The sequence below is a fragment of the Cherax quadricarinatus genome, chromosome 26 (assembly GCF_038502225.1).
Source record: "Cherax quadricarinatus isolate ZL_2023a chromosome 26, ASM3850222v1, whole genome shotgun sequence".
Lineage (NCBI taxonomy): Eukaryota > Metazoa > Arthropoda > Malacostraca > Decapoda > Parastacidae > Cherax > Cherax quadricarinatus.
In genome coordinates, this window is record NC_091317.1 from 18544700 (window position 1) to 18566649 (window position 21950).

Below are 21950 nucleotides of genomic sequence, written 5' to 3' on the forward strand. Positions count from 1 at the left end.
AAAATGAATGCTAGTAGTGGCAGCAGCAGTGGCAACATTAACAGCTGCTCCTTAATCTTTGCAGTCCCCTGGGCTGATTTAAGCTCCAATGATGGCTTAATTGCAAGTACTACTGCATGATTATATGTGGAACTTATACAGCCTCTCGACACTTAGTGATGTACTCATTTACCGACGACTCGGGCTTACGACGGGGTCTCTGACCAATATACATACCTAAATAATGTATATTAGAGCTGATTTCTTCTATTCTGTTTATTACAATATACAGTGGAACCTCGTTTTTTGGCTGTAATCTGTTCCAGGTCAGCCTAAATTCGAAACAGCCTAAATTCAAAGCAATATTTCCCATTCCAGACACCCAAAAATATTAACAAAAAATACATTTTTTAAAGATTAATTATAGTTTTATCAATTAATCAATCAATTTTTATTTCCTTGCAAGATTACATTGAGATTATGAAATTACAAAAATGAGATGCAGTGCAATGAGAGCCACTATCATGCCTAGGCATGATAGTGGCTCTATGGCCCAACCTAGTCAGGTCAGGTCACATTCACTTAAGGAAGGAGCACGGCATCAGACCTAGTAGCACAAGCTAGTCAGGTCCAACTCACACCTACCCACACCCACTCATGTATTTATCTAACCTATTTTTAAAACTTCACAATGTTTTAGTATCTATGACAGTACTTGGGAGTTTGTTCCACTCATCCACAACTCTATTACCAAACCAGTGCTTTCCTATATCCTTCCTGAATCTGAATTTTTCCAACTTAAAACCACTGCTGCAAGTCCTATCTTGGCTAGGTATTTTTAGCATAATATTTACATCCCCTCTATTTATTCATCTTTTTAAATTTAACTTATAATACTCAGTAACTCATTCTTTTTTGTGTTAATTAATAGTCTCAGTCCATATACTCATCCTTGATAGAAGTTGTTAATAATTGTTTTTCAATTTATTTTTTTACAGCTTATCCCTTAGTTACTTTTATTTGATACTAAGCTACATTCTCCATTACTCTTATAAATGCAAATATTTATCCTAATATTAACCTCTTGTTAAACAGCACAAATAATTCTAACAATAATTGTCATTACTACACTGCCAGTCAGGTTAAAGCTGTACTCAGTGCCAACAAGAACATAACAGTATTCAATTACAATATCAGATCATTGAGTAAACACTATGATGACCTCCTTGCACTTCTTAATTCTCTAAATGTTAACATATCTTTTATCATTCTCACTGAAACATGGCTCAAACATGATTTAACAGACATCTTTGCCTTACCTGGTTACACAGCCATACACAACTGCAGGGCTGATCAATTAGGAGGTACTGCTATCTACTACTCTAGTGTACTAAAATGTATTAAATCTACTTGCACCAGGGATGAATATGGTGAATATATATGTGCCAAATTCACATCCAAAAACCTAAAAAAAAAAAAAAAACATAGCAGTTGGAGCAGTCTACAGACTACCTCACACTAATATTTACACATTTAGTGACAACTTAAGAAACACGATAAATGACTCAGAGATGAATAAACACTACTTGCTGGTGACTAATATAAACCTCATTCAAGCAGCTGGCCCCTAGGTAGTTAATTTCACAAACACTATGAGCAGCTGCTTGCTACTACCATCTATAACTAAACCAACAAGAATCACAGAGACAAGTGCCTGACTACTTGATAATATCTGGACCAATACTATATCCCCACTAAATGCAGGCATAATCATAGACATCACTACAGACCACTACCCAACTTTTCTCATAACTAACTTAGGTAGACTGCCTCAGGACATGATTAACATCTCTTTTCGACTGATGTTGTAGTGGCCAGGCTTAGGCTTGGTTACAAGTACTTCTGGCAGTTTGGGAGACACACAGATGATGATTAAACTAAATGCAAATTATGTGATCAGGCATATGGTCACTGTCTTGAACACTATGTGCTTAATTGTCCACTTATTGAGGAATACAGAGACAGACAGTATAATAACCCATGTGACATGTCAAGATATCTTATTAATGAAAATAAGATATCAGATATACTAAGCAAATTTCCTAAATTTGCATGTAACAGATAAGTGAACTGTAGATATGTAGATAAATAAAAACCCATATGTACACCTGTTAACCCTTTTGGGGTCTAGTTCCTATACCTTTTGTGTATCCTTATGCTCTTGCACCACCGTCCACAGGATGGATATGGGGTGCATAATAAACTAGCCACTTCGGTGGCAAAATCTAATCTAATCTACAGAACTAAATAATTACAGACCAATCTCTAACTAGCCTTTGCTCACTAAAATCTTCGAAAAAATAATACATAAACAAATCTACTCCCATCTCTTATCCCATAACATACTGAACCCCTGCCAGTTTGGGTTTAGGTTGAAAAAAGAGCGAATGATGCAATTATTCAGATGCTCGAATTACTATACATGTATACAGCAACTGAAAAAATGAATATCCTCTGGGGCACTTCATAAATCTACGGAAAGCATCTGATACAGTAGACCACAATATCTTGCACCTAAAACTAAAGCATTATGGGGTCAGAGAACACTCTCTCAATCACTTTAAATCTTATCTTAGTGGTAGACACCAGCATGTATACACAAATGGTGTGACCTCCAATATTCAGCCTGTAGTTGTTTTAGTGCCACTGGGATGTGTCCTAGATCCTCTACTCTTTCTTATTTACATCAATGACCTCCCAAATGCATCGCAACTCCTTAAACCAGTTCTTTTCGCAGATGACACCACTTACGTCTTCGACCACCTAAACCCGGCTATACTTAGTAACACTGCACACAGTGAGCTACATAAAATATCAAACTGGATGATGACCAACGAACTTCCTCTCAATATAGACAAAACCTACTTCATGCTTTTTGGAAACAGAGCATTAAATATCCAGCTAAACATATTGATAAATGGTTCACCCATTACAAGACACACTGAGGGCAAATTTCAAGGTTTCCACCTTGACTGTATTCTTAAATTTCAGACCCACATCCAGCATATAACTAAGAAAGTTTCCAAAACATAAGGTATCCTTTCCAAGATATGATAACATGCAGCCTACCCCAAAGGGTGCTCCTTACTTTATATCACTCTCTAATATACCTTTACCTCACCAATGGTATTTGTGTTTGAGAATCTACCATGGCCAATCACCTTAGGGCCAAGGAATTTTGTTTTGAGAGATTTTAAAACTGAAGTTGAAAAATTACGGAAAATAATGTTTTCTTACCAAAAAAATAGTGCATAATTCTGGCAATATGTTGATGCAATCAGCTCGTTTCTATCATATTTCTAAGTATGTTTTTTCAAAAATGTTATTTTTATATTTTTGCTATCATCAAGAGGACATGTTAGCAGAGTTTTTTCTGTATTTTTTTTTACTCCAAAAATTACTATTGTTATGATTGTTTCATTCTAACTACTCAACATGGCAACTTCTGTGAGGACTAAGGTGAAAAGCCCAGAGTGGTTGCTGCTCAGTAGCCTCAAAGCATACACAACATATCCTCCCAAACCCCTCCTTTAAAGTGCATGCATTGTACATACTTCCCATTTCCAGGACTCAAGTCCGACTATATGAAAATAACCGGTTTCCCTGAATCCCTTCACTAAATATTACCCTGCTCACACTCCAACAGATCGTCAGGTCCCAAGTATCATTCGTCTCCATTCACTCCTATCTAACACGCTCATGCACGCTTGCTGGAAGTCCAAGCCCCTCGCCCACAAAACCTCCTTTACCCCCTCTTTCCAACCCTTTCGAGGACGACCCCTACCCCTCTTTCCTTCCCCTATAGATTTATATGCTTTCCATGTCATTCTACTTTGATCCATTCTCTCTAAATGACCAAACCACCTCAACAACCCCTCTTCTGCCCTCTGACTAATGCTTTTATTAACTCCACACCTTCTCCTAATTTCCACACTCCGAATTTTCTGCATAATATTTACACCACACATTGCCCTTAGACAGGACATCTCCACTGCCTCCAACCGTCTCCTCGCTGCTGCATTTACCACCCAAGCTTCACATCCATATAAGAGTGTTGGTACTACTATACTTTCATACATTCCCTTCTTTGCCTCCATAGATAACGTTTTTTGACTCCACATATACCTCAACGCACCACTCACCTTTTTTCCCTCATCAATTCTATGATTAACCTCATCCTTCATAAATCCATCCGCCGACACGTCAACTCCCAAGTATCTGAAAACATTCACTTCTTCGATACTCCTCCTCCCCAATTTGATATCCAATTTTTCTTTATCTAAATCATTTGATACCCTCATCACCTTACTCTTTTCTATGTTCACTTTCAACTTTCTACCTTTACACACATTCTCAAACTCATCCACTAACCTTTGCAATTTTTCTTTAGACTCTCCCATAAGCACAGTATCATCAGCAAAAAGTAACTGTGTCAATTCCCATTTTGAATTTGATTCCCCATAATTTAATCCTACCCCTCTCCCGAACACCCTAGCATTTACTTCTTTTACAACCCCATCTATAAATATATTAAACAACCATGGTGACATTACACATCCCTGTCTAAGACCTACTTTTACCGGGAAGTATTCTCCCTCTCTTCTACACACCCTAACCTGAGCCTCACTATCCTCATAAAAGCTCTTTACAGCATTTAGTAACTTACCACCTATTCCATAAACTTGCAACATCTGCCACATTGCTCCTCTATCCACTCTATCATATGCCTTTTCTAAATCCATAAATGCAATAAAAACTTCCCTACCTTTATCTAAATACTGTTCACATATATGCTTCAATGTAAACACTTGATCTACACATCCCCTACCCACTCTGAAGCCTCATATATATATATATATATATATATATATATATATATATATATATATATATATATATATATATATATATATATAAATATATATATATATATATATACACAAAACAACCACTCTGAAAAAATAGAGAAATTCCAAGCGCTTTCGTGACTACTCACATTATCAAGGAACTATGAAAGTAAAGCATACAAGGAAGCTATATAAGGGGTCAGGCCAGCACCTCACTATCAGATCCCACAACGGTTAAACACCTGACGCGCGCCGACCCAACTTGGATAGGTCCTTTGCACAACTCACCCCACAAACTATTCTACCCAAGAAAATTTAAAAATTATTTGTCCAGTGTATTATTAAATTCTTCCCAAATTCTATTAATTATAAATGGATCTAATTTATATAAACCAAAGGAAATATTCATATTATTGTCAAAACTGCTTTTTATGAAACAAGATTCAATTATATTCCTGTCGACCATGGACTTGCTTGATACTACTTTCTCAACTTTTTGAAAATCAATTGGATGGTTAAAATCTCTTACATGAATAAATAGAGCACTGGATATATATATATATATATATATATATATATATATATATATATATATATATATATATATATATATATATATATATATATATATATATATATATATATATATATATATATATATATATATATATATATATATATATATATATATATATAAAATGTGGGAGGCGACCGACTTGTTGAAAAAAAAAAAAAGAAAAATATATATATATATATAATGTCACCATGGTTGTTTAATATATTTATAGATGGGGTTGTAAAGGAAGTAAATGCTAGGGTGTTCGGGAGAGGGGTGGGATTAAATTTTGGGGAATCAAATTCAAAATGGGAATTGACACAGTTACTTTTTGCTGATGATACTGTGCTTATGGGAGATTCTAAAGAAAAATTGCAAAGGTTAGTGGATGAGTTTGGAAATGTGTGTAAAGGTAGAAAGTTGAAAGTGAACATAGAAAAGAGTAAGGTGATGAGGGTGTCAAATGATTTAGATAAAGAAAAATTGGATATCAAATTGGGGAGGAGGAGTATGGAAGAAGTGAATGTTTTCAGATACTTAGGAGTTGACGTGTCGGCGGATGGATTTATGAAGGATGAGGTTAATCATAGAATTGATGAGGGAAAAAAGGTGAGTGGTGCGTTGAGGTATATGTGGAGTCAAAAAACGTTATCTATGGAGGCAAAGAAGGGAATGTATGAAAGTATAGTAGTACCAACACTCTTATATGGGTGTGAAGCTTGGGTGGTAAATGCAGCAGCGAGGAGACGGTTGGAGGCAGTGGAGATGTCCTGTTTAAGGGCAATGTGTGGTGTAAATATTATGTAGAAAATTCGGAGTGTGGAAATTAGGAAAAGGTGTGGAGTTAATAAAAGTATTAGTCAGAGGGAAGAGGGGTTGTTGAGGTGGTTTGGTCATTTAGAGAGAATGGATCAAAGTAGAATGACATGGAAAGCATATAAATCTATAGGGGAAGGAAGGTGGGGTAGGGGTCGTCCTCGAAAGGGTTGGAGAGAGGGGGTAAAGGAGGTTTTGTGGGCAAGGGGCTTGGACTTCCAGCAAGCGTGTGTGAGCGTGTTAGATAGGAGTGAATGGAGACGAATGGTACTTGGGACCTGAGAATCTGTTGGAGTGTAAGCAGGGTAATATTTAGTGAAGGGATTCAGGGAAACCGGTTATTTTCATATAGTCGGACTTGAGTCCTGGAAATGGGAAGTACAATGCCTGCATTTTAAAGGAGGGGTTTGGGATATTGGCAGTTTGGAGGGATATGTTGTGTATCTTTATATGTGTATGCTTCTAAACTGTTGTATTATGAGCCCCTCTGCAAAAACAGTGATAATGTGCGAGTGTGGTGAAAGTGTTGAATGATGATGAAAGTATTTTCTTTTTGGGGATTTTCTTTCTTTTTTGGGTCACCCTGCCTCGGTGGGAGACGGCCGACTTGTTGAAAAATATATAAATATATATATATATATATATATATATATATATATATATATATATATATATATATATATATATATAAACTATCTCGCTTCCTTAATCCTTTAATAACCCAACAGAAAGCGGCGGTGCGGATGATCACAAACTTCTGCACTAGACAACACAGCCCACCACTCTTCAAAAGCTTGAACTTACTTAATATACAAAATATACAAACTTATTATTGTGCCTACTATATATAGAGAACATTAAACTCCAATATCAACCCTCCACTCAAACTTCTCCTAGACAGCTTCAAAAGAACACACAGGCATAACATGAGGCACAAAACACTCTTCAGCATCCCTCATGTCCATCTCACACTTTTTATGCAAAAATGCAATGCACATAAAAGGCCCAAAGATCTGGAACTCTTTGCCTGAACCAGCAAGAGGTCCCCTGCCCACAAATCAATTTAGAACTATACTCAAAAATCATCTCATCTCTCAGTAACAACCATACCCACACTATGCTAAACTCTAACCAACTTTAAAGCAACTCTTCCAAATATTTTATTATCCCTTAACTATTAAGCCATTATTACAAACTTAAAAATGAACATTTGTATCATTAATTGTACTACCTCATATTAATAATAGAGTAAAATATTGAATATTTGTACTCTACCACTCTTCACCTGTCTAGGCTTAAGTAGTCTACGTATTAGGTTTAAGTGTGCCCGAAATGCCTCGGCATGATAGTGGCTTTCTTTGCACCAATCAAATTATGAAATGTAAACACACATTGTAACCTTAGCAAAGAAATAAAAAAAATATATTTTTTTAAGTTTAATGATGATAAAATAACATTTCAGCAGGAACTGTAAACACAGAATAAATAACTCTACATAATCTCACATCACAGACTGGCAAGATACAACACAGACATCACTGTCTAATGCATTTTGCTTAGTTTCTGTAGGAGTTTACTGCTCTCTCTAGATCTGACTAAATCCCTGTAACTACATACACCTTACCTGGAGCTAACCTGGAGAGAGTTTCGGGGGTCAACACCCCCACAGCCTAGTCTGAGACCAGGCCTCATGGAAGATCAGGGTCTGATCAACCAGGCTGTTACTGCTGGCCACACACAAACCGATGTATGAACCACAGCCCGGCTGATCAGGTACTGACTTTAGGTGTCTCTCCAGTGCCTTCTTGAAGACATCCAGGGGCCTATTGGTAATCCCCCTTATGTATGCTAGGAGGCAGTTGAACAGTCTTGGGCCCCTGACACTTACTGTGTTGTCTCTTAGTGTAATCGTGGCAACCCTGCATTAGAATGGGCCACATAGGCAAATGATTTAAGGTTCAGAGGTGTCCTGTAGCTTGGATGATAGTGGACTCAGCTCACACATGAAGTGTCCATGGTTCATTCTCTGGTATAGGTGGAAACACTGGGTGTGTTTCCTTAAGACACCTGCTGTCCCTGTTTGTCTAGCACCTAGGTCAGGGAACTAGGGTAAATTACCCCAAATGAAATAAAAATAAAAGTCTAGGGGGTAAAGAAGGCTCAATAAACATAAATAAAATTGCACAAAAATTTATTATTTAACAAGCAAGGGAAATTATGAAAGTTATATTATGTTTCTCAGTTTTTAGCTTCTCAATTTTTAGCTTCTCAATTTTTAGCTTCTTAATTTTTAGTTTCTTTAGGTTTCTGCAAAACATGAAGTGAAAATGTTTTCAATGAAATTCTTTATTTCCCTGATGAGACTTACTAAATTTGTCTGTTACTGTTTTTTATTTCATGCCATTTATTTTTCATTTTATTATTTTGTTAATTTTTGTGCTTTATGCACATTATACATACTTTTCTGTTTGTATGACTTTATTCTCCCTACAAATGAATTCAATAAACTATTTTGAATTTGAATGCTCCGTGTGTTTTCTGGATTCTGTGGACTTTCTAATGGGTATTTCATTGTACATAAACTTGTTTTGGGGTAATACCCAAAAAAGTTTGCCAACCTCAGATCTAGCAGTAAGTAGGTACCTGGGTGTTAGTTGACTGGTGTGGGTCGCATCCTGGGGACAAAATTAACCTAAGTTACCCAAAATGCTCCGAATAACCAGGGGCTTTCTATATAGTATGTCAGTGATGTCAGCTTGATCTATATAAGTTGTATCACGTACCTAACGAATAAAAGACTGAAGAATCCACCTGTGCAGGCAAAATGTTTCGGAAATAAAGATACCAAAGTGTTTCACAAGTCATATTTATCCTCTATTAAGTACTAGGGTCGGGTGTTACTCAGAACTCTGTTTCATTCAGAATATACATACATTTATGCAAAATGTCTGCTCTTTTATAATTTGTGTGGGAAATGTTATTTATGTTATTATGATGTAGATGGTGGTGGTGGTGATAGTCACATCAATGATGGTCATAATAATAATAATGAGTGGTATTCATTGTGATGTAATGACGATAAGATGTTAATCGCTGTGACAGTGATGGTCGTTGGAGTAGAGATTGCACTATGGTGATGGCAGTGATGGTAATGATGCTGACTGTAGTAATGGTAATAGTAGTGATAGTGATGGCAGTGATGATGGTAACAGTAGTGATGATTATGATGGTTGTGATTTTAGTGATGGTTGATGGTAGTAGCAGTAATCACGTTGGGGTGGTTATTAGCACGATACTACTACAACATAACCACTATGATCTATCAAGCATTACCCACCATTACTTTAACCACATTTACCATCAACCCGCACCACCACCACCTCTATCACCGCACGTCACACACACAAACACCTTACAACACAGAAGAGACCTTCCCATTCTCACTTGCTGTTCTGCACTAGGTAGTCGATGATCTTGGCCAGTACCTTCTCGAAGAGCGCAACACGGATCCACAGATACCTGGGGGGGCTGCTACAGCCACTGGTACCAGAGCCAGAGTTCTTCTTCACCAGTGGAGGCTTGCCCAGACGTGAACTGGAGTCTCCACTGCCACTGCTGCGTCTGCCAAAGATGGGCAAAATGAAGCCTCACTTAAGCTCACCTGTTCCTATTTGTACATACAGCTTTCGTAGTGACAATTAATATGTAGATGATTTAGTGAATTCAATAAAACAAATATTAGGTTATGCCCCAATGGAATATAAATGAAAGTGATCCTAATTGTATAAATTTTGTTTTCATTACATATTAGGAATTATAGTGGAACCTCAGCTTACGAATTTAATCCGTTCCATGACCTCGTTCATATCCCGATTTGTTCGTATGCTGAGCCAATTTTCCTCATTTAAATTAATTGAAATGGCATTAATCCGTTCCAGCGGAATTCCTGCTTTTAGGAGGCACGCAAAATACTTCAATATGATGCTAATATCAACTCCACAGTTTATTTATATATCACAGTTCATCTAATTTCATCATCACTCAAAGAATGCACAACAGGTGCATCATTGTCAGTGTTCAGCATTTCTTCGATGTCAGCTTCCTGTATCTCCATTACCACACAGTCCAAATGAGTAAATAGAATTCTCAATGCTTATTGCTTGGGTACATTTATTCTGTTTGTGGTTTGGATTAGTGAAGGACCTGCCTATTATAGGCCAACAGACCTACTGCAGTGTTCCACCATTCTAATGTTATTATGTACCCATGACACCAATCATACCCATCCCCTCCCACTCATATATTTGTCCAGTCTCTTTTTAAAGCTACCCAAGGTTCTATTGAAGCTAAAACCTTGGGTAGTTTCAAATTTAGGTTGGATAAATACATGAGTGGGACTTGCACATGATTAAATATGATTATTAATAGGATTATTAAACCATTTATCACAGGATTATTAAAGCTTATTGCTTGGGTAGCATTTATTCTGTTAGTGGGCTGGATTTGTGAAGAACCTACTACTAAAGTCACTTTCAGACTTCACAATGAGGCACCCATCAATAACTTCACAGCAGCAGTGACAAACATTGACTGGCACACTGAGCTAGAAATCTATACAGATACTGACGAATGTATTAATAATTTTCTAAAAAAGACCCAATATCTCTATAATAAGCACTGCCAAAAAAAACTAAACATATGACAGCTAAGAGACTGAACAGTCCCTGGCTAACACCCAGCATCCTCAAATCCATAAATACAAAGCACCTATACAAAAAAAGTACAGAATGGGTCATATAACCAGATACCAAACAAAACGTTACTCGTCAATCCTAACCAGCCTGATAAGAAGGGCTAAAAAAATTGTATTATGAGAACAGATTATCCAACTTACGAGGTGACATAAAAAAGACCTGGAAAACCCTATCAGAAATTCTAGGAACAAAAAAGATATCACGAAATAGCGTAATTGAATTAACAAAACCAGACGAACCCCAACTCCCACCAACTGAAACAGCAAACAAACTCAATAATTTCTTCTCCACTATAGGAAAAAACCTTGCCAATAAAATCCCAAGCTCAGATACCCCACCCAATGACTACCTCACTGGCAACTACCCGAACACACTGTTCCTAGCTCCGACTAACCCTACTGAAGTCTCCCTTATTATCAACACACTAAAAAACAAGACAGGAGATTTAAATACCTTACCACCCTTTATATACAAAAAAGTGTCACAAGTGCTATCACCAATCATTGCAACACTCTTTAACAAATCCATAGAATCCTCTACCTTCCCTACAGTTCTCAAAATAGCAAGGGTCACCCCGATCCATAAAGGAGGAGACCAAACAGACTTTAATAACTATAGGCCAATATCCAACTTACACCCTCTCTCTAAAATCTTCAAAAAATTAATTCATAAGCAAATCTATTCCTACCTCAACTCCCACAACATACTCAACCCCCGTCAATTTGGGTTCAAGTGTAACAAAAATACTAACGATGCTATTATACACATGCTAGAACACATATACACTGCAATAGAGAAAAAAGAAGTCCCACTGGGGATCTTCATTGACTTACGTAAAGCTTTTGATACAGTTGACCACGACTTGCTCCATAAAAAATTGTCGCACTATGGTATAAGAGGGCACTCCCTCAACTACGTCAAGTCTTACCTCAGCAACAGAAGCTAATATGTGTACACAAACGGGGCAAACTCTTCTGCACAGCCAATTACAGTTGGTGTCCCACAGGGAAGTGTCCTAGGCCCTCTTCTCTTTCTCATATACATAAATGACCTACCAAATGCATCGCAACTACTCAAACCCACACTATTTGCAGATGACACTAAATACGTCTTCTCTCACCTGAGCCCAGTCATGCTAGCCAATACTGTAAATACCGAATTACAGAAAATATCTACCTGGATGAGGACTAACAAACTTACTCTAAACATTGACAAAACCTACTTCATTCAGTTTGGTAACAGAGCTATAGACGTCCCTCTTAACATAATGATTAATGGATCACCTATCACAAAACTCATAAGAGGGAAAATTCTTAGGAATCCACCTTGATAATAGACTCAAATTTCAAACACATATACAACAAATTTCCAAAAAATTTCCAAGACCGTAGCCATACTATCGAAAATACGGTACTATGTTCCACAGTCAGCCCTCCTGGCCCTATATCACTCACTTATTTACCCCTATCTCACCTATGGAATTTGTGCATGGGGATCAACAACAATAAACCATCTCAGATCATTAATTACCCAACAAAAGTCTGCAGTCAGAATAACAAATCCCCACTACAGGCAGCACACTCCACCAATATTCAAAACTCTAAACCTACTCACCATACAAAACATCCATACTTATTACTGCACCTACTACATACATAGAACACTTAACTCTGATATAAACCCTCCCCTCAAATGTCTCCTTACCAACCTCAACAGAATGCATGACCGTAACACAAGGCACAGATCACTCTTTGATGTTCCTCGTGTCCACCTCACGCTATGCAAAAACTCAATACACATAAAAGGCCCTAAAATCTGGAATTCACTACCTGTAACTATAAAAGAAACACTGTCTGTTTATAAATTCGAGTCTCTTCTCAAAAATTACTTATTCACCCACAACTAAATAAATACTGAATAATTGTATCACATAAATTGTATCTCGTTATTGTATCTAATGTCTAACCTGTGACCCAATCAAACTTTGTTATTTTTTTAATTACATTACCTAACATAATACTCCATTCTATTGAATGCACAGCAACACAGTAAATGACCATATGACCTGTCTTTGTAATACTCATTTGTGCTAAATTGTTATCTGTTTACAATAATGTTTTTACCACTGAATATATCATTGCTTAGTTAATCTTAAGTTAATTTTAAGCCTGCCCATAATGCTTTGCATACAAGGGGCTTTGGCATGTTGCACTTTAATAACTGTATTCCTTTGTGCTTCCCTGTATCATGTTCAAATTAATAAATAAATAAACCTGCCAAGTATGGGCCAACAGACCTGCTGCATTGTTCCTCCTTTCTTATGTTCTTATCTTGTTCTAGTGGTACACTCTGTAATCATTATTTAACTACATGTAAACCACACAACAACCAAATTCTGTAAATTCAACATTGTAATCTTTATAGAGAATAAACTTTGAATTTGAATTTGAATTTGAATTTGATGAGTGGAACTATCTCCCTAGTATGGTTACTGAGGCTAACACCTTGGGTAGTTTCAAATTTGTGTTGGATAAATACACGAGTGAGAGGGGTTGGACGTGAGAGGGACCTGCCCATGAATTATCAAATTATCAAAGCTTATTGCTTGGGTAGCATTGAAAATTGAGTTGGGCAAATATTGTTAGGGGGATGGATTGTGAAGGACCTGCCTAGTATGGGCCAACAGGCCTGATGTAGTGTATTATTATTAGTAGTAGTATGTATGTAATAATAATAATTATTATTATGTATATTATTATTATTAATTTAAGGAAGTGGAGAACAGATCCAATTCTCTTGATCAAGATCCCCTCGCCAAGGAACCTCCCTTGAGGGGGAAGTTCGCATCCTGAAATTTCGTTCGTATTCAGAAGCAAAAAATCAATCGAGTGACTGTTCGTATCCTGAAAAATTCACATGGTGGGGCATTCATAAGCCGAGGTTCCACTGTACTTCTACATGCTTATCTAATATTTTGTCAGCAATATCCCAGTTTGTGACAGAATCTACAAGGGGAAATAACCTGCTTGACTTAGTTCTCGCAAACAAGGAATCCCTTGTTAATAATTTAGAAATTTCAGAGGAACTTGGTGCTAGTGACCACAAATCAATTACATGTAGCATTGAATGGAAGTACTGTATGATAGTAGGGATAACTCAGTCCCAGATTTTCGCTTAGCAGATTACAATGGGCTTAAAGAACAATTATCATCTGTTGGCTGGGGTAACTAAGAGAGCTATCAATATGACAGTTTTCTGAACACTATACATGCTTCCCAAAGAACATTTATCCCATATAAAGAAATCAGATGAAATAGAAATGATCCAAAATGGATGAATAATAGGCTCAAATATCTTTTAGGGCAGAAGAAAAAAATTTATAGGCTTATCAAAAGAGGTGAGGGTCATCTTATGAATCAGTATATTGACATTAAGAAGGACGTTAAAAAGGGAATAAGAAAAGCTAAACGGGACAATGAAATTAAAGTTGCCAGGGATTCGAAAACTAACCCAAAAAGTTTTCCCAGGTTTATAGAACAAAAGTTAGAGATAAGATAGGTCCCCTTAAAAATAACTATGGGCATCTTACTGACAAAGAGAACGAAATGTGAAAGTTAAGACATATGTGCAACATCTGGATATCTTTATTGCAGACGTTTCGCCATCCAGTGGCTTTATCAATACAGATTCTAGGACATAATTAGAAGACAGAAGAACTATATACAAAAGATGAGGTAATCAGTTCCTCAGTCTTGGAGTTAGTGTTCACAGCATCGTGGTGGTGGAGAATCTGGACCAAAGGCAAGGAGACTGGCAGTTATATAGGCGTCAGTGGATAGGGACGTGTAGCAGACAAGGGCATAGTCACTGGTAGGCGGGATTCCCCAGTGGAAGTAGGTCCTACCCAAAGGGATGGGTTAGTTGTAGTAGCCGTGAAGAAGGTCTTGTAGATGTCCTCTGAACGTCTACAATAAATATATCCAGATGTTGCACATGTCTTAACTTTCATATTGTCGATATTTTATACTTTTCTTGCGCAGAATGAAATGTGTTCGATTTTAAATAATTATTTTCTCTCGGTTTTTACACAGGAAGACACTAATATCCCAGTAATTAATTTTTATAGTGGGCCTGAAGAAGATAAATTATGTAACATCACAGTCACTAGTGAAATGGTTATGAAACAAATAGACCGACTGAAGCAAAATAAGTCGCCGGGACCTGGAGTTTATCTGGAGAGAGTTCCGGGGGTCAACGCCCCCGCGGCCCGGTCTGTGACCAGGCCTCCTTAGGTCAGTGTCCCAGGATGCGACCCACACCAGTCGACTAACACCCAGGTACCCATTTTACTGATGGGGAACATAGACAACAGGTTGAAAGAAACACGTCCAATGTTTCTACTCTGGCTGGGAATCGAACCCAGACCCTCGCCGTGTGAAGCGAGAGCATTAACCACCAGGCCACCAGAGCTTTTTTCAAGGGTTCTTAAGAAATGTAAAATGGAACTCTGTGAACCATTAACTAATATTTTTAATTTATTTCTTCAAACAGGTGTAGTGTCTGATATGTGGAATTATTATTATAATCAAAAAGAAGTGCTAAGCCACAAGGACTATACAGCATGATATGTGGAAGATGGCTAATGTAATTCCTATTTTTAAAGCAGGGGACAAGTCATTACCATCAAATTACCACCCAATAAGCCTGACCTCAATTGTAGGCAAATTACTAGAGTCAATTATAGCTGAGATTATAAGAAGCCATCTGGATAAGCATAATCTGATTAATGATACTCAGCATGTATTCACGAGAGGCCGATCTTGTCTAACTAATTTATTAACTTTCTTCAGTAAAGCTTTCGAGGCTGTTAATCACGATAAAGAACTTGATATTATTTACTTAGATTTTAGTAAGGCTTTTGAAAGAGTACCACACCACCAGAGACTGTTAAAGAAAGTGGCAGCTCATGGCATTTGGGGAAAAGTGCTCTCATGGATCGAGTCATGGCTCACAGACAGGAAGCAGCATGTGTCCATAAATCAAATCAAATCAAATCAAATCAAATCAAATCAAAGTTTATTCTCTATAAGGATTACAATGCGGGGTTTACAGATTTTGGTTACTGTGTGGTTTACATGTAATAAAATACTAATTACAGAGGGGGCCACTAGAACACCTAGCATGGCTAGGCACTTCGGGCAAACTTAGATTAATCTTAACCCTAAATTATTACAAATTGTGGAGTAGGTTGACTGAATACTAAGTGACTAAATACTAGTTAGTGAGTTTAGCAATGTGAATGCTTTTGTTTTGGCACAATACATAGTTTCTATATTGGAGTATCACAGGCAAGCTTGTGACTAGTTAGGAATCATTGTATTTTAAGATTAAGATACGTATTTCTGTGCTTATAGTCATATGGGTGAGTGAGTGTAAGTGTGAACCACCAGGTGGTTTTTATGTAGTTAGTTGACGGGTAAGTGTCAGGGGCCCGAGACTGTTCAACTGCCTCCCAGCATACATAAGGGGGATTACCAGCAGACCCCTGGCAGTCTTCAAGCTGGCACTGGACAAGCACCTAAAGTCGGTTCCTGACCAGCCGGGCTGTGGCTCGTACGTTGGTTTGCGTGCAGCCAGCAGTAACAGCCTGGTTGATCAGGCTCTGATCCACCAAGAGGCCTGGTCACAGACCGGGCCGCGGGGGCGTTGACCCCCGGAACTCTCTCCAGGTAAACTCCAGGTGTATCAGGGAGATAAGATGTTTTCTAAAGGTAGTTTTGAAGGTGATGAATGTGTCTGCAGTTCTAGAGTTTTCAGGTAGGGTGTTCCATTTTAGGGCCTTTGACATACATTGAATTTTTGTAAAGGTTTAGTCGGACACGGGGAATGTCGTAGAGATGTTTGTGTCTGGTGTTATGCTTGTGGGTCCTGTCACAACTATCAAGAAAGCATTTTAGGTCAAGGTTAATATTGGAATTTAAATGGGGTAAATCCGAGTGGGGATTTGTAACAAGTGGTGTTCCACAGGGATCAGTCCTGGGCTCATTGTTGTATGGGCCAGTAGGCCTTCTGCAGTGTTCCTCCATTCTTATGTTATGTTCTTGATGAGGGAATTACTAGTGAAATGAGCAAATTCGCCGATGACACAAAGATAGGTAGGATAATTGATTCAAACATAGATATCAGGGAACTTCAGGAGGATTTAGACAAACTCAATAACTGGTCAGAAAAGTGGCAGATGCAGTTCAGTGTTGATAAATGCAAGGTTCTGAAGCTCGGGAGTGTCCACAATCCTAGCACTTATAAGTTAAATAATGTAGAACTTAGCCATACAGATTGCAAAAAGGACTTGAGGGTTATGATAAGCAGCAACCTTAAACCAAGACAGCAATGCCTAAGCATAATAAGGCAAACAGATTACTGGGATTTATATCAAGAAGTGTAAGCAACAGAAGTTCAGCGGTTATATTACAGCTTTATACATCATTTGTAAGGCCGAACGAAATCTTATCTTATCTTATCTTATCTCACCTAGATTATGCAGCTCAGTTCTGGTCTCCATATTACAGAATGGACATAAATTCGTTAGAAAACATTCAGCGAAGAATGACTAAATTAATACATAGCATTAGAAATCTTCCTTATGAAGAATGACTGAAGACCCTTAAAATTACATTCACTTGTTAGACGAAGAATGAGGGGAGACATGATCGAAGTGTATAAGTGGAAGATGGGTATTAATAAAGGGAATGTAAATAAGGTCTTGAGGATATCTCTCCAAGAGAGAACCCGCAATAATGGATTTAAATTAGACAAGTTTAGATTTAGAAAGGATATAGGAAACTATTGGTTCGGAAATAGGGTAGCTGATGAGTAGAACAGTCTACCTAGTTGTGTTATTGAGGCTAGTACCTATATGTGGATGCAGGGGGGTCGAGTTAACTTCCAGTTGTGCCCCCCCCCTCCCAATTAATTGTCCCCTGCCTCTCAAACAGCCTATCCATGTTTATTTTATCAATTCCTCTGAGTATTTTGTATGTTATCACGTTTCCTCTAGTTCTTCTGTATGTTTTTATCATGTTTCCCCTAGTTCTTCTGTATGTTATCATTTTCCCCTAGTTCTGTATGTTATCACGTTTTCCCTAGTTCTCGTGTGTTATGTTTCCCCTAGTTCTTCATGTTGTTATGTTTCTCCGTAGTTCTTCTGTATGAACATTAAAATGGTATAAAATACCGAGTCCAGAAAAGTTGATAGAAGCAGAAGATACTTGAAGACGATGTAATCAGTCCATCACCCTTAAAGTTTTTAGGTGGTCAGTCCCTCAGTCTGGAGAAGAGTATTGTTCCACTTTGTCAGACACTGGAACACAAGGGTATCTTGGTACAGACCTGAAATCTACTTGGACAACTTCTACTAGTGAGAATGGCTGGATCTGAGAGAGACCTGACCTCTCAACGACTACATTCTTACCTCTACTAGTGGCCTACATCTCACCTCCTGGCGGTATATAAGGCTCCATCCTGTCACTTCAACTCAACATCTTCAAACACATCTGGGAGAACATCTTCCACCCTCACCCACCTCACCCTAACGTTATTCAACACATTCAGAACATAGAACACTGGAACACTGCACACACACAAGAAACAACACCAGATAGCCACGTACATCTAGACTCTCTTACCTCCTCCCAAGAACTCGACACTCCTTTCACCAACACAGACATTAAAACTCTCCTCAGACACCTTCCTCCCAAGGCTCCTGGTGCCTCTGGCCTAAACCATATTATCCTAAAACACCTTCCTGACTCTATCGTTACTGCCTACACAAACCTCCTCAATGCCTTCCTTGCCTCTGGATACTTCCCTTCCCTCTTCAAAGCTGCTACTGCTATCCTCCTTCCTAACCCAAAAAAGACCACTCTGATCATAGAAACTATCGCCCTATCAGCCTCCTCGAAACTTTAGGAAAACTCTTTGAAAAACTCATCAACCATCGCCTTCCCAGATACCTGGAACACAACTCTCTACTTTCTGATAGCCAGTTTGGCTTCAGAACACACACATCCACACAGGATAATAATAATAATAATAATAATAATAATAATAATAATAATAATAATAATAATAATAATAATAATAATAATAATAATAATAATAATATTTACTACAAGTACATGCACAAGGTATACAGTCCTAGCTGATAACAATGACATACTACTATATAGAAAGTCCCTTGTTATGCTCCGCATTTCGGGCAAATTAGGTCAGTGTCCCAGGATGCGACCCACACCAGTCCACTAACACCCAGGTACCCATTTTACTGATGGGGAACATAGACAACAGGTAGAAAGAAACACGTCCAATGTTTCTACTCTGGCTGGGAATCGAACCCAGGCCCTCGCCGTGTGAAGCGAGAGCGTTAGCCACCAGAGCCCACATCAGAGCCATTAACATCATTCTCAACTACATCCACATAAACACAAAACAAAGAAACAGAACAGCCCTGGTTGCAAAAGACGTTGAAAAAGCTTTTGACACTGTCTGGCACCAATGGCTCAAGTACAACTCTGCACTAACTTTAACCTGCCTCTCACTACTCGTAAACTCCTCTGCAACTTCCTAGACGGCCGTACCATGATTATTATTATTATTATTATTATTATTATTATTATTATTATTATTAAAATCAAGGGGGAAGCGCTAAACCCGGAGGATTATACAGTGCCTGGGGGGGATGTGGAAGGCATTCAGGCTTAATTCGGGGAACTGGAGCACAGATCCAATTCCCTAAATCAAGAGCCCCTCACCAACATCAAGGAACCTTCCTTGAGGGGACCGTACCATGAGTATCAAATTCCAAGGCTGTTACTCTAACTACTTCACACTAAATGCTGGAGTACCCCAGGGATCTGTCCTCTCCCCTACCCTCTACATTTTATACACTAATGACATTCCAACACCTGTATACCAAAACTCAATCACACTAGCCTATGCAGACGACATTACACAACTTATCACTCATGCCAATATAGATACACTCACACACAAAACAAAATGAGGTCGACAGGATAGCCATCTGGGAACAAAAATGGAGGATCAAAACCAATGCAGCTAAATCCAGCATTACATATTTTAAGATTGAGACACTTATGCAGCATATGGGAATCTTTATTCAGGAATAAAGATTCCCATATGCTGCATAAGTGTCTCAATCTTCAACTTGTCGGTTTTTCAAACCATTCATCACATTACATATTTTAACTACAGGAAACGTGATCCTCCATTACCTGTCGAGCTCAGAACAGCTGACACCCGCACTTACATCCCCATCATACAATGTCACTGCCCTTGGCGTTAATCTTGACTACCTTCTTCGCTTACACGGACACATTCGCTCAAGACATGCAATAGCTAGTAAGGCCCTTGCGGGCCTCTACAAGTTGAAACATGCCTCCCAACGCACCAAACTACACCTCTACAAATCCCTAATACGTCCTCTGATAACTTACTCTCCTCTATCCCTCTCTCTTGAAGCTAAAACGAACTTACTTAAACTGCAGCGTGTCCAGAACAAGGCGCTACGCTGGGTGCTTGATGTCAGATGGGAAAACTTCGCCACAAGCGAGTCTCTCCATGCCCAATTAGACATCCCTGCGCTGAATCTGTACTGGAAGACGCTCAGTGACAGACAGATAGACAAACTTGAGACACGACACGACTACTGGACCTCTCTCCAGGCCCGGTGGCCTGGTGGCTAAAGCTCCCGCTTCACACACGGAGGGCCCGGGTTCGATTCCCGGCGGGTGGAAACATTTCGACACGTTTCCTTACACCTGTTGTCCTGTTCACCTAGCAGCAAATAGGTACCTGGGTGTTAGTCGACTGGTGTGGGTCGCATCCTGGGGGACAAGATTAAGGACCCCAATGGAAATAAGTTAGACAGTCCTCGATGACGCACTGACTTTCTTGGGTTATCCTGGGTGGCTAACCCTCCGGGGTTAAAAATCCGAACGAAATCTTATCTTATCTTAAGACGTTCGCAGACCCACAAACCAACACAACCTTTTCTACTCCTTGTATGATCCTGCTCCTAACCCTATTTATAAATAACCTTGTATTCTCTGACAGGTACCATTCTCTGACCCACTTTCGCCTTAGCTTTAGGGTTAAGACATGGCTCAATTCTACACTCCTCTCTAGCGCTAATCTTTGTCTGTCCCGTCCTCCCCAATCACCCCACCGGAGTCCCAATAGAAGAGCCAGAATTTCTCTTCTCAGTATCTGTCCCACGATCGCCTTCGCTGCTGGGTTAAGCCCTGACTCTATTTCTACGACTAAGAACACTCCTCTCCAGCGCTATTCGTCTGTCCCGTCTTCCCCGCTCATCCCATTTGGGATCTTACCTGTACTATCGTTCGTTCGTTCGTACTTCAACTCCATATTGTTTCAGACTATGGAACAATACTCTTCTCCAGACTGAGGGACTGACCACCTCAAAACTTCAAGGGTGATGGACTGATTACATCGTCTTCAAGTCTCTTCTGCTTCTATCAACTTTTCTGTACTTCTTCAAGTCTCTTCTGCTTCTATCAACTTTTCTGTACTCGACTGAAGAAGCCTACTGTGAAAGCGAAACGTTTCGAAATAAAGATATCTAACTGTTGCATATGTCTTACCTAACAACAGTTCTTCTGTATGTTGTTATCATGTTTTCCCTAGTTCTTCTGTCCTCTAGTACTGTTATTTTCAGTTTTGTTAGCCTTTCCTCGTAGCTCATGTCCCTTAGTTATACAGCTAGTCTCGTTGCATACATCTGCACTTTCTTTAGCTACTAACATGATTTTGCAGGTGTGGGCTCCATGCCGGTGCTGTGTACTCAAAGATAGGCCCAACATATGTGTATAAAGGGCCCGGAATGACTCTGTTGAGATTCCT

General features: G+C 38.7%; 1 protein-coding gene across 6 annotated transcripts in view; it reads right to left on the reverse strand.

Annotated features, from left to right (window-relative positions):
* The window catches only part of LOC128691561 (small G protein signaling modulator 2), a 652393-nt gene that overhangs the window by 325108 nt on the left and 305335 nt on the right, over positions 1–21950 (reverse strand). For 5 of the 6 annotated variants that reach the window (XM_070088840.1, XM_070088838.1, XM_070088839.1 and 2 more), the window contains exon 5: positions 9703–9879. In XM_070088840.1, the coding sequence (XP_069944941.1) occupies positions 9703–9879 (177 nt within the window). The remainder of the gene's footprint in view (positions 1–9702; positions 9880–21950) is intronic. The other variant, XM_070088836.1, reaches the window with a different exon arrangement.